Consider the following 14,680-nt stretch of genomic DNA (forward strand, 5'->3'; position numbering starts at 1 on the left):
CTCCGCAACAAGAGAAGCCACAGCAATGAGAAGCCTGCGTGCTGCAACAAAGAGTAGCCCCTGCTCTCCACAACGCAGCAATGAAGACCCAACCCAGCCAAAAATAAATAAATACAATAAATTTTAAAAAAGTAAATCAGATCATGTCACTTCCCTGTTCACAACTCTTTGTCCCTCGTTTCACTCAGTAACATATTTTAGAATGGCTTTCAAGGCACCACATGCTATGACATACTCTCCTTGTCTCTTTAGTTTTCTTCTCTCCTTGCTCACACTCTTTCAGTCACAGTTGGCCTCCTCACTGTTTTCTAGAACATGCAAGGCATTCTGTCTCAGTTTCCTCGACCTACAGCATTCTTCCCTCAGATGCCTATATAGCTTACTCCTTACCTCCTTAAGACTACACTTAAATGTTACTTGCTCTTAAATCTTTCCTTGACCACTCTATTTAAAAATCACAGTTCTCCTCTTTACCCCTCGTTGCTCCTTATCCTGTTTTTTAAAAAGCATTATGACTTTAAAACATACTACACAATTTTCTTAATTTGATTGTTACGTGTTTCCTTCTGCAAGATTGTAAACTCCACTTGATAAGGGCAGGAATTTTTGTCTGTTCACTGGGATTTTCCCCAGTGCTTAAAGACCCTGGCATATAGTTTGGTGCTCAGCAAATATTTGTTGGATCTGTTGAGTGAGTGAATATTATTTTACATATTGAAGTCAATATGTATGATCTATGCCTATATAGTAGGAACTAAATAAATATTCAAATGAATGGCATTTGATTGGACGTCATGAATTAGAAGGCTTTTGGAGGAATAATTTTGCTAGTCATTAAAAAAAGTGTGACTATTTATTGCTAAGATGTCCGTATAAAATGAAGACAATAAAAACCATTTTATTGAAACTGTCATAAATGGGATTGTAAACATTGTCACAGCTGTATATTTGAAGAATTTACCCCATGTTTACCACCTTGTTTATTCTCATTGTCTTAAAATCTCAACAGTGGCAGCTTTGGAAAGGAAAATGTCACAAACAAACAATTTGGTAACTATTCTTTTTTTAGGGTAACTGTTCTTTAAGAAATATGTTTAGAGATAATCACATTATTTAGTAGATGAGAGTGTTGATGGGGCCACAGAGTTTGTGGGGATATGACCTCCAAGTCACATGTGAGACTTTGGGGTTTGGGTGTGTTTAGAGCAATAGGAGCTGTGAATAGGTGAATGTTAACAAAAACCTAAATGTTAAAAAAAAAAAACTTGGAGTTATCACGTACTGCCTCACAATTACTCTGAAACCTTTACTGAATATTCAGTTTATTCCCTTGTCTTTATAATTATTACTCCTTTTTAAGCAAAAATATTTTGAACACAGATTCCATTTCATTATTAGTTCCTGTAGAGGGGGATATAAAGGTGAGTTATCAGCAACTGTATATAGTATGGTGAGACTCTACATAATAATATTTCTGTTTATGGAAAAACATAGTAACAGAGCAGGATCAACATGAGTTTTCTGTTCTGTGAAGTGTTTACAAAGGGTCACTAGACCTTTTGCTAGAAATTTTACAGAGGGGGCTACCTTAGCTTTAAGGTAGGACTTGAATATTAATTTCAGTATTTAAGATTCTTTTATTTAAAAAAGATCTGGAAAATTGTGAAGTTTTTTTTGATAGCTCCTTTTTTATGGTCATAGTATCTTGGTAGACTAAAACAAATGATGTCTTATTCTTGAATTTCATGTGCATTTTAGGTATGGTCTGAAGTTTAACCATGAGTTAATGGTTTATTTTCAGAATCTTCCTTACATGTTATTTTACTGGCTGTTTCTCAGTTGTGTGGATTGCCTTTTATTATATTAATAATCTCACTTTAATGCTAAATAAAACCACTTCCCATCAAATTTGATAATAAAACACTTTATTTGTGCTGCTTAATGACAGTATTCTTTTGCTTTGTTGGCCCAGTGTATTTAATTATTCTTTAGCAGGAGAGAGCTTCAGTAATTGATACTTGAGGCAGTGAAGCTGACTGGTGTATTGACTTAGCCAGAGAGCTAACAAGTCCACAGAACAACTGTTGCACTTATGTAAATTTACTGTGTGTTTCTAAGGAGACTGTTGATCCAGTATTGTTCATGCCCCACCCCCACCCCAGGATGTCTTCATGATTTGGTTTGTTAAAGCCTTTTTGTTTAATGTTAATTTGTTTACCTGTGGTACAGAGTCTTTTCTTTCACTTTTTAACAATTTCCTTATGTTGATCATCTGTAGTCACTCATCCAAATAAGCTTTCCATCATTTTTTTTTTAGAGTCTTCATTCTGCTTATCTTCCACCTATCTCTTTAACTATAATCTCTTATCATAGCCATCAGACCTTTTGAGAGTGAGGTGGAATAAAATGTGCCCCTTTGGCATGTTGATTATTTTGAATTAAAGATACTTGATAAACAGCCAGGGACTTCCTTGGTGGTCCAGTGGCTAAGACTCAGCGCTCCCAGTGCAGGGGGCCCGACTTCAATCCCTGGTCAGGGAACTAGATCCCACATGCCGCAACTAAACATCCCCCATGCCGCAACTAAAAGATCCTGCATGCCTGCAAGTAAAAGATCCTGCATGCTGCAACTAAAGATCCCAACGTGCCGCAACTAAGACCCGGCGCAGCCAAATAAATATATAAATAAATAAATATTTTTTTAAAAAAAGAGGAAAGAAACAGCTGGTGCAAGAAGGACACTGATCCTCCTTGGTCCCCCTGAAAACAGGAAATCTCTCATGTGAAAGTATCCTCCTTATACTAGGAGAGTAGAAGGCATCCTTATCACCAGAGATAGGAAATTCAAGGCAGAGAAGGGTGACTAAACAAACTTTGTTACTTCTTTATTAATTTGCTACCCCAAGCCCTGCAGACCCTTTGTTTTGTCAAATCTTCACAAATAATTGTTTCTTTGTCTAAAAGGTATAAAAATTGCATGCTTTTGTCACTTCTTAGAGTCTCATATCTTTATGAGCTCCTGTATGTATGAAATTAAATTTTGTTTTTCTCCTGTTATTCTGTCTCATGTCAGCTTAATTATTAGACCAGCCAAAGAACCTAAAAGGGAAGAAGGCAAAAGTTTTCCTCCCCTACTAGACAGATACTCAGTTTTACCTAGGTCTGCATTGCTTTTCCTTGACTATAATAGAAAATTACTTTTCAGACACTTAGGATATAACTATTAAGCAAGTAGTCTGTAATTATAGGCAGTGATGTGTTTTCAGGAGAAAGAATTTATGTCTAGGAAAGAAAAGTTTTGTTTTTTTTAAAGAAGGGAATCTTTAAAGTAACAGAACTGATTGTGTTTTTCTCACTTTTTACAAAGCTTACAAAGTAATATGACTCCTGGGATTTGAGCTTTATGATATTTAAAAACCTTTATTTTCTGTAATCTGAAAATGAATCCTTGGGGGAAAAAAGCTTAGCCAGTAAATTTTGATTATCAGAATATTTTTTTTATGACTGCATTTTCAAATGTAAGCTCTTTTTTCTTTCTTTTGTTTATCATATCCTGAAATTATTAGGGTCCAAAAGTTACCAGTTTTTTTAAAGTATCATAATTATTTGAGATATGTGTTGTTTATTCTGTATGTTAAATGGTAAACCCCATCTCTGATATGAAACAATTTCCAGATATGAAACTTTTGGATCAAATATTTTAATTTTTCTTATTGTGTAATAAGACAATAAAAATAGGCATTCCATCACTTCACTGGATACTATAGGGTTTGCTTTATTCATGCATTATTCTACACATATTCTTTTTGAAAGCTCTTCCTGTAACTATTGAAAGATCTAGTAGAATTAGCAAACTTAAATGATTTTATTTTGAAGGCTCTGTAATGTTAACCATTTCCTTATTATAATAGTTTATATTTTGTGTAGAAATATTGAATGTGACAGTTAAGATGTTGCATTAATTTACTTAGTATGCCATATAAATTTAAGTTAGTTTTTCCAGTTTTTCTGTGTTTGCCTATTTGATCACATTTTTAAACTAAATTTTTCTTTTACAGTTAGAAATCCAAATGGTGATTTAGAGGTGAAGAATAAAGGTTTAGAAAAATCTATTAAATGAATAGTTTTATTATATGTACTCTACTGATTCATCATTTTTCCATGAGAGGAATTAGGCCAACTGTGAAGTTAGGGAACACAGTCCACAAAAGACTCCCCTCACTTCTGACAGAAATTGTAAGTCCTGGGGGTTTCCAAAACTACCCTCTGGTCCCATAATTTGCTAGAAGAACTTACAGAACTCACTGAAAGCTTTTGTACTCTTCATTACTGGTTATTACAGGGAAAGGAAATAGATTTGAATCAGCCAAGGGAAGGAACACATAGGGCAGAAGTCTGGGGAAGTATCAAACACAGAGCTTCCTTTGTCTTCTCCCTATGGTGTCAGGACACATTACTTTCCCAGCATCAGTGTGTGACAGTACTCATGGAGTCAAACCGGGATGCTTACCGTGCTTTGGTGATTACATTTTTATTGAGGGGCTCCTTTATGTAAGCATACTTGATTGCTCTTGAGGCTGATCTTAGTTAAGTCTCCTCTAGCCCCTCCAGGCATGTCCTGACTCTAAGACTGTCTGGTGACCCAAAGCCCCTCGAGTTAAAAAAAAAAAAAAGACACTTTCTCAGGCATGACCTTACAGGGGGTTTAGAGATTACCTCCCAGAAGGAGGGGGCAAAAGCCAGACCTCTCTTTGAACAGGGTTAAATTCTTTACAGACTGTGAGCCAAACTCTGAGTAGTATTAAAATGTCCAGAATTAGAGTCATGTGCCAACTCTAACAATATTTGAAAGACCTCTCTAGAAGTAAAAATGCTTCTTAGTAGTCACTTGTAGTGTAGTAGGAACTTGAAGTTACTATATACTGTTAAGCAGAAATTTGAGATTTCTTGCAGTTTTACCATCTTTTACCTTCACTCAAAAAGAAAAAAATTGTTTTACTTCTTAATATTTATTCTATGGATAGAACATAAAATATGGAAAATGCTATATTCTAAATTAATACAGCATAACTTATGGTATCAATAAATTACAAGTGATGCTAATATTTAGTAATAGGGGAATAGTTAGTATGCAATTATAGAATTTTAAGAATCCATTAAAAATAATTATGGAGACTGTAACAAGGTGACAAAAGCTTATCAGTTAAAAGGATTACAGAGAGGAACATAGATTCATATTATAACTTTGTACAGTGCATGTTACGATAAAACAGGGGACTTCCCTGGTGGCGCAGTGGTTGAGAGTCCGCCTGCCGATGCAGGGGACACGGGTTCGTGCCTTGGTCCAGGAGGATCCCACATGCCTGCCGCGGCGTGGCTAGGCCTATGAGCCATGGCCACTGAGCCTGCGCATCTGGAGCCTGTGCTCTGCAACGGGAGAGGCCCGCATACCGCAAAAAAAAAAGATAGAACTATCAAAATGAAAAATGATCTAGCTAATTAATATCTACAGATCTTTTCCTGAGATAATTGGATAAGTATGCAAAGATGCTTAAATGAGGATTGTTATAGAGAAAAATTTGACCTCCTTTTTCTCTATAAACAAATATCATCAGTGTTCTGCAGGAAAAGTTCTAATGCCCACATGCTTTATTCTTTCTCATTCTCAAAGGTTAATCATAAATGGGACTTTATTAAATCTCTTTTGCAATCCTGTACATTTTGATTTTATTAAAATCCAGTCTTTTATCAATTCATCTGACAGAAGGAAATTTCCTTTTTGTTAGTATCAAAAAGTTGGTTTCTTTCTAAAACTTCAGAAAGTTTCCTTTATTGAAAGAATATCTTTCACATTTAGGACATTGCTGTTCAATACTAATTACATTGCATACATATAACTATTGGCATATATAGCTTTTGAAGAGGATTGAGTAATGAATCATTAGTATTTATTTGCCACTGTTTAATGAGAGGTGTGTATATTAGAAATATTAATCCTCGGAGCAACCTATGAGTATGGCTACCATTATGACCCTCATTTTGCAGGTGAACAAACTGAGCCTTAGGTTAAATAATATGTAGTATCATAAAGGTAAGTTTGTGTAGCATTTTCAAACCTAGATCTGGTCTGCTCCAGAAGACTACATTTTAAACTGCTGTACTATTATGCTTCTGTGTTCATTACAGCTACTGTTTTTAGTAGTTCTAAAAACTACTAAAAAGTAGTTAGTAGTTCTGTGTTCATTACAGAACTACTGTTTATAGTAGTTCTCAGTTGGCTACACGTTAAGAGCTTTGGAAATACAGGTGCTCAAACCTCAGCCTAGAGCTACTGATTAAGAATCTCTGGGGTAGGACCTGGTATATAGTATTTATTTTAAACTTGGATATGTGATTTTAGTCTATAGCCAAGGCAGAGAGCCATTATACTGTACCTGACACTATGTTATAGGGCATGGGGGAATATAATGAAGTTATAAGGCACAATAATAGACCTCAAAGTAGCTGGGAAAAAACTGTGTACATATATGACAAAGTGTGTGATATTGATGGTTATATACATAGGAAGAATATATTACGTGAAATGTACTAAAACCTAGAATCTTGCACATTTTAATGTTGAAAGACAATCAAAATTCAGGTCAGTCTCTTCACCTTGGGGTTGAAAAATTTTCCAGATGTGGTATTATCTCTGACCAGTAGGTAGGACTGGATATGTTGTGAAGAGACAGTGTTTGAGGCAGGAGAATAGCATAAAAAGTAGCAGAAATAAAGATGGTGTATTTGGGGAAAATTACAAGACAGGAGTGTTATTGTGAGTAGGAGGTCCAGATTAGAAGGAGCTTTTAACCACCATCACAATACATTTAGACTTGATCCAATAAGCAACAAGGAATAATTTCACTTTAATAGTTGATTGGAGATTTGTTAGGAAATTAGGTAACAGTTTATTGAATGAGATAGAAACAGAAAGAACGATGAGTAACTCATTTCTCTCCTCATATTGAGACTGAAATGGCATGTGTGCATTAAGTAGACCCCAACTTTTTTGGATTCTTAGCTGGCAAGCCTTGTCTGGGGCAAACCTGTGTTAACAGTTTAACACCTTCTCTAGATGCCTTTTTTTTTTTTTTTTTTTTTTTTTTTTGGTAAGCGGGCCTCTCACTGTTGTGGCCTCTCCCGTTGCGGAGCACAGGCTCCAGACGCGCAGGCTCAGCGGCCATGGCTCACGGGCCCAGCCGCTGCGCGGCTTGTGGGATCTTCCCGGACCGGGGCACGAACCCGTGTCCCCTGCATCGGCAGGCAGACTCTTAACCACTGCGCCACCAGGGAAGCCCCTCTAGGTGCCTTTTAAGTAATCTCGTGTAACTCCAAGAAAGTGCTTTCCTGAAAATTTGTTCTTTTTAGCTTTTTGATAATGAAATTACAGAGTAAGAATTGATTCCTCTCAGCAGGTAACTTCTTTGGAGGGTGGAAAGATGTTTTGCACTTTTGGTTCTCTTATCCTCTCTTTGAAACATCTGACTTTTGTGACACTGCTTTATTCTTGTTTTTCACAGATCTATCTTTTAACTCCTTTGGTAGAATTCTGATTTGTCTCTCCCTTGAGCTGTTGTATCCCTTTGTATTTTGTTTAGGAGAGGCTATAATATTTTCCTAAAAACTTTTCATTTTACAAAGAACCATTTACTCATAACATAAAGTTGTGTCATTTTTCTGTTGTATGTTATCTTTTGATTCCTTCCTTTTCCTTATGTATAGATTCCCATAAGGGACCCCTGTGGTTGTTCTTTGAATGTTGCTTGTTTTTGAAGGGACACCTTCTGGACCACCATTGTATAGAAGGAGAGTGTGAGGGATGAGCTCTGAGAATGAGCTGTGGTAATTGACAGCTTCACCAGTCTTTTCTTATCCACTCTTGAGGGTTGAACACAGTGATGATGATGATGGCTATTCTAGGCTGGCAACAAGTCTTTCAAGTCAGTAGGAAGCCTCTGGCTCAGAATGATGTTATCTCTCCATAGTTGTGTTTTGTTTTGTTCTTAACTTTTTATTTTGAAAAAATTAGAGATTCACAGCAAGCTGTAAAGGTACTACAGAGAGGTCTTGTGTACCTTTCAGTTTCCCCCAATCGTTACCTCTTACATACTTACACTATCAAAATAAGGGCATTGGGTTCCCGTGCAGTTCTTGTTTGTTTTGTTACTAAAACAGTGTGCCGAGCCCTGAGAGGGTTGCACCCCCCAGTGTGTAACACATCTTGTGTCTCTGTAGCCTCTAGCAACTCGTATCTTTTGAACAAATCCACTTTGGCATGGGGACAACTCAGAATGCAGTTGACAAAACTGACTCCGAAGCAGGCACTATTTGAGCACACCCCTGTGGAATACTTGTTTGCAACTTGCTGACTTCCGTTGAAGCAATGGGCTGAGCCCTGGTGGGTCTATAAACTCTACTCGCCTCCCAAGAGCCATTCGATCCTAGGAGAAGCCCCCACTGGCCAAACTACACAGATCTGGAGGGCCTTGGGTGGACCCCAGAGGCAGGCTCGCAGTTGGAAACCAGGAGTGCTGTCGTGCTGTTGCTGGGGTCCTGAGCGCTGCCGTTCACCCCAGAGCCGACGCGGCCTGGATTCCAGGCAGGCACGGCCTGGCATTTGCCTCCCTGCTGAAGCCGGCTCCATGGGCTCCGCGGCCACACGGCCACCTGCCTTCCCTGGCTCACTTTCCTATGCACAGAGGGGAGGCGTGTGCAGGCGTGAGGTGCGCCTCGGTTTATAACGTGGCTGCAGCACCCTCACTTCCCAGCCTCAGGTGAGATGTTGATTGATTATTGCTGAGTAACTTCTCGTGGTAGAAACCAAATTTCTTTCAATATATTACATATGGATGTACACACTCATGCAAAATATATGTACTTCGAGGGGATCTATTTATGTTCCATTGGGAGTCATTCTTTCCTATGAGGAGTCTCACCCGCTGCTTTGTGTGTTTGGTCAGATTCCTGGCACGTTTTGTTTCCTGTTGTTTAGTGAAGATGCTCTTTCTGGGGAAAAAAAAACAAAACAACAGCAATAGGGTGGGATAGGGAGGGTGGGAGGGAGACACAAGAGGGAAGAGATATGGGGATATATGTATATGTATAGCTGGTTCACTTTGTTGTACAGCAGAAACTAACACACCATTGTAAAGCAATTATCCTCCAATAAAGATGTTAAAAAATAATAATAAAATAAATTATTTAAAGAAAACAACAACAAAAACAAGGGCATTGACATTGATACAATGCCTGTGTATAGTTTTGTTTCATTTTATTGCATGTGTAGGTTCATGTAATTCTCACCACAGAACTAATCCATCACCACAAAGATCTCCCTCATGGTACCCTTTTATAATCATACTGACTATCTCTCCCAAGCTTCTCTGCCCCCTGGCAACTACTAGTCGGTTTTCCATCTTTATAATTTTGTCATTTTGAGAGAGTTATATAAATGAAATCATAGAACATGTGAGTTTTTGTGTTGAGCATGTGATCTTTTGAGATTGCTCTTTATGTTTTTTAAGAAACCACCAAACTTTTCAGAGTGGCTATACCATTTTACATTCCTTTCAACAGTGTATGAGACATCCAGTTTCTTCCACATCCCTCACCTGCATTTGGCATTGTCACTATTTTTTATTTTAACTGTTCTGATAAGTATGTGGTGATGTCATGGTCTTAATTTTTATTTGAAGTGATCTCTGTGGTTTTGATTTGCATTTCCTTAGTGACTCATGATGTTGTGCATCTTTTCATGTGCTTATTGTCTGTATATTTTCTTGGAGAAATGTCCGTTCAGATCCTTTGCCTATTTTTAAATTGCATTATTTTCTCTTTTTATTATTGAGTTATAAGAGATTACGTTCTGGGTACCAGTCCCTCGTCAGATAATAGATTTGCAAATATTTCCTCCCATTTTCTGGTTTGTCTTTTCATTTTCTTGATGGTGTCCTTTGAAGTACAAAAGTTTTTACTTTTTATGAAGTCTAATTTATTTTTATGAATCTATTTTTTTTTTCTTTTGTCACTTGTGCTTTTGTTACCAAGGAACCATTTCCTAACCCAAAGCCACAAAGATTTATTTTTATGTTTCCTTTTAAGAGTTTTATAGTTATAGTTTTACATTTACGTATACACCCTTCTTGAGTTAATTTTTGCATATGGTGTGAGAAAGGGGTCCAATTTTCATCTTTTGCAAGTAGATACATAGTTTAGATATATAATTTAGTTGTGACTACTTTTTGAACTCTATGTAAATGCAACAATGTAGTATGTATTATTTTGTTATGGGTTTCTTAACATGAGATTTTTGTATGTTATTGTGTAGAGCAGTAGTTCATTCTCCTTACTGTAAATCATTGAATGAATTTACAAAGATTTGTTCATTCTGTAGTTCATGACATTTAATTGTTTCCAGTTTGGTTACTAGAAATAATGCTGCTGAGAACATTCTAATATGTATAGGTGCATATAGCAGGCAATCTCTTGAGTGTATGCATAGGAATAGAATAAAAGAGATCCTAGGATACTTATATATTCAACTTTAGTATATTGAATCAGTTGTACCAATTTACACTCCCACTAGCAACATATAACAGTTCTCTCACTTCACATTCTTATCAAAACTTGATATTGTCAGCCCTTTTAATATGTTTGTATTTCATTGAGGTTTTAACTTGCATTCCCCGATGACCGTTGAGGTTTAGCATCTTTTCATACGTTTATTGGGTGTGGTATTAGTCATTTAGATATGGTTTAGAAAAACATTTCTTGTGTACTTACAAAGTTGGTGGCTATTATGGAACTGTACAGTTATGTTTTTATTCTGGGAATCAGGCTGAAAGAGCAGCTTCTATTTGGGATATGCTCCTCTTGTTTCAGAGGGGAAAAGGAAGAAAAACGGCAGAAACTAATTCTTTCAAAAGTTCTGCTTGGATTTAGGTCATGTAGGTCGTGTCCGTACATACTCCATAGGCCAAAGCATAGCACAAAACTGTGCTCAAAGTCAATGGGTCAGGGAGGTATCCTCCACTCAGAGGCATTGAAAGTCACATGGCCATAGGTGGGGATGAATGATTCTTTCACAGGAAAAGAAGGACACAAATACTCTGGAACAGTAATAAAGTATACCACTTTACCTTGATTTTTTTCATATCAATTCCTAGTGGGGTACCCCCCCGTCAGCCTTTCTTCTTTTTCTTAGTAAGTTCTGGGTATACAATCTTTGTTGGTTATATGTACTGCAGTATTTTCTCCCACTCTATGACTTGCCTTTTTAATCTCCTAATGATGTCTTTTGTTAATAAAATTCTTTTTTAAAAAATTGAGATATAATTGATAAATAGCATTATGTTTCAGATCTACAACATAATGATTCAATATTTGTATATATTGTAAATAAAAATTATAACTTCATTTTTGTATAGTTTATCAGTTATTTTAAATAATTGTGTTTCTTGTTTAAGGAATCTTTCCCTACCACAAGATTATGAAGATACTTTTTTCTGTTATCTCCTAGAGTCTTTATTGTTTTGTCTTTTACGTTTCAATCTGCAGTCCACCTAGAATTAATATTTAGTTGACATTTTAACATACTCCTGCAAGTCTAGAAAAGAGCTCAAGTGATCTCTAAGTTCGTCCTTCCTTCCTTCCTCCCTTCCTCCCTTCCTTCCTTCCTTCCTTCCTTCCTCCCTCCCTTCCTTCCTCCCTTCCTTCCTCCCTCCCTTCCTCCCTCCCTTCCTTCCTCCCTCCCTTCCTCCCTCCCTCCCTTCCTTCCTCCCTCCCTTCCTTCCTCCCTTCCTTCCTTCCTTCCTTCCTTCCTTCCTTCCTTCCCTCCCTCCCTCCCTCCCTTCTGAGTTGGGTCTTTGTTGCTGCGTGCAGGCTTTCTCTAGTTATGGTGGGTGGGGGCTACTCTTCGTTGTGGTGCAGTGGCTTTTCTTTTTTCGGAGCACGGGCTCTAGGCACACGGGCTTCAGTAGTTGTGGCGCACAGGCTTAGTTGCACCGCGGCATGTGGGATCTTCCCGGACCAGGGATCGAACGCATGTCCCCTGCATTGGCAGGCGGATTCTTAACCACTGTGCTACCAGGGAAGTCCCTCTAAGTGGTTTCTAAGACCAAATTAATTCAATTTACATGTAGAAAATTGATATTTGATATTGACACTACACTCATATGTGTTGAAAATATATCTATTAGTAACACATAGTTTATCAAATTCCTCATATATAAAAACATGTTGGGCATGTTTAACTTTTTACTACATTTAAAACTGCAAAAATTCACCTTTCCGTATCCACTGGCTATACGAAGTCTGTCTTTGTCTGCCAATATCTGTATTTCACATATTCTCAGGAAGACCTTTGCTTTTAGTGAGGTCATAATCCAAGTCTTTCTGGAATTTCAGATTTTCAATTTTATTTCATCTCACGTGCTCACTTAGTTCCTTTCTCTTATTCCAAACTGTCTCTATAAACTTACGGGTGAAAGACCAAAGGGAATAATTTCTAGATGTTTAATACAGGAATTGTTTAAATAATTGTATTTAAATTATGCAAACGCATTGGTGGTTTGCTTTTCTTCAGCAAAGGCTGAGGTTGTTCCCTGCAGAAGTGGTCCTTACCCCTAAACATTATATCTGTCGGAGCACTGTTGATGTTATAACTTTTGTAGGATAGTTTGGGGATTAGGTTTTATCATCTAGTAGACTGAAATATTTGTTCTTAAAAGTTGACCGAGCTTGGGAATTCTCTGGTGGTCCAGTGGTTAGGACTCCATGCTTCCACTGATGGGGCCCGGGGTTTGATCCCTGTTTGGGGAACTAAGATGTTACAAGCCGTGTGGCACCGCCAAAAAAAAATTGACCGAGAGCTGAACAAACTACCAGTTGAAATAGGTTGTTTTTAAATTTATACATGGTGTTTATTGTACTTCCTAGATATAAACATTTTAATCTTGGTAAAAGACCTTATGGTTTTACAATGAAAAGGCTAGACTGACTTGTCTTTCAGCTTTGACAGTTCAACTCTGGAATTGGTCAAAACTCTTACCTGAAAAAAAGTCTAAATTACTTAAACAGTAGTTGTTTAAGAAACAGTACACAGGGCTTCCCTGGTGGCGCAGTGGTTGAGAGTCCTCCTGCCGATGCAGGGGACACGGGTTCGTGCCCTGGTCCGGGAAGATCCCACATGCTGCAGAGTGGCTGGGCCCGTGAGCCATGGCCGCTGAGCCTGCGCGTCCGGAGCCTGTGCTCCACAACTGGAGAGGCCACAGCAGTGAGAGGCCCGTGTACCACAAAAAAAAAAAAAAAGAAAGAAAGAAATAGTACACATTAAAGATCATTTTAAGGATTAATGAATGAAAAAAATCACTTATTTAAAGGATTTGACCAATATAGAAATAAATTGCATCTTTGTGTTCAACTTTTAAAAATACACATCTGTGAAAAAGTCAAGGGAGTGCTACACAATTATTTGCACGCAAATACTTAAAAATGTACTACAGGACTTCCCTGGTGATTCAGTGGCTAAGAATCCACCTGCCAATGCAGGGGACATGGGTTCGAGCCCTAGTCTGGGAAGATCCCACATGCCGCGGAGCATCTAAGCCTGTGCATCACAACCACTGAGCCTGTGCTCTAGAGCCCATGAGCCACAACTACTGAAGCCCACGCCTAGAGCCCGTGCACTGCAACAAGAGAAGCCACCACAGTGAGAAGCCTGCACGCTGCAGTGAAGAGTAGTCCCCACACCGCAACTAGAGGAAGCCTACGCGCAGCAGCGAAGGCCCAACGCAGCCAAAAAAAAAAAGTCATCAGTCCTTTATAAAAATATATATATACTACAAAACTTAACATACTTAATATACCAAAATGTATTTTAAATATACTTAAAAATATACTACAAAGACAATGTCAGGATTCAACCCCTAAATATGGTTTTTGACACTTCAGATGTAGTATCTCAGAGAATTGAGTTTCATTCAAAAGGGTTGTGGGATTATGCCCCCAGTTATATGATGGCAATTCTCTTTTTTATAACTAACAATCATGTGGATGTTCAATAATTTTTGTTTACTATTAAGTTCACTTCCAACCTTTAGATTTTATGATTCTTGAAGACTTCCCCTTAAGTGCCTTGATATTCAGATTAATATTAGCTTTTAATATTTTTAGTAGTAAATATGGACCATCATCCAAGACTTGTTTTATTAACAGAATATTGCTCTTACTTTTCAGCGGGGATCTGATGAGCTTCTTTCTTCCGACATCATTAACGGACCTTTTACCATGAACAGTTCCACTCGTTCTGCAGGTGTGTATGGTGAGTTTTCATTTTTTCAAAATCTGAGATGTTTTCTTTCTCTGGGTTTCAAAAATTTTCTTTTCACAATGTTCTTATTTTGCTCATCTTATAAACATGCAGTGCTATTATTTACAACAAAATCTAAAATTTGTGGCAGTGAAGTTCATATAGATGAAATTATTAGTTACAGCACTTAAATTTTAAGCATTAATTTGGATTTAATTAGATAATTACTTTTTTGACTGACATTCTTTGTAACATAGTTGTGATAAAATTATCACAGTAAGTAAAATTATCACATAGTTGTGATAAAATTATCAGTAAATTGGTGATCTAGAA

General features: G+C 37.4%; 1 protein-coding gene across 6 annotated transcripts in view; it reads left to right on the forward strand.

The window, feature by feature from the left end:
- The window catches only part of PTBP3 (polypyrimidine tract binding protein 3), a 102,657-nt gene that overhangs the window by 19,218 nt on the left and 68,759 nt on the right, over positions 1 to 14,680 (forward strand). For 3 of the 6 annotated variants that reach the window (XM_024757252.1, XM_024757256.1, XM_024757255.1), the window contains one exon: positions 14,275 to 14,359. In XM_024757252.1, coding sequence (XP_024613020.1) covers positions 14,275 to 14,359 — 85 coding nt within the window. Of the gene's footprint in view, positions 1 to 14,274; positions 14,360 to 14,680 lie in introns of those variants that run through there. The other 3 variants (XM_024757253.1, XM_024757254.1, XM_024757257.1) reach the window with 1 other exon arrangement.

This window comes from Neophocaena asiaeorientalis, unplaced genomic scaffold (genome assembly GCF_003031525.2).
Source record: "Neophocaena asiaeorientalis asiaeorientalis breed wild unplaced genomic scaffold, Neophocaena_asiaeorientalis_V1.1 scaffold432, whole genome shotgun sequence".
Taxonomy (NCBI): Eukaryota; Metazoa; Chordata; class Mammalia; order Artiodactyla; family Phocoenidae; genus Neophocaena; species Neophocaena asiaeorientalis.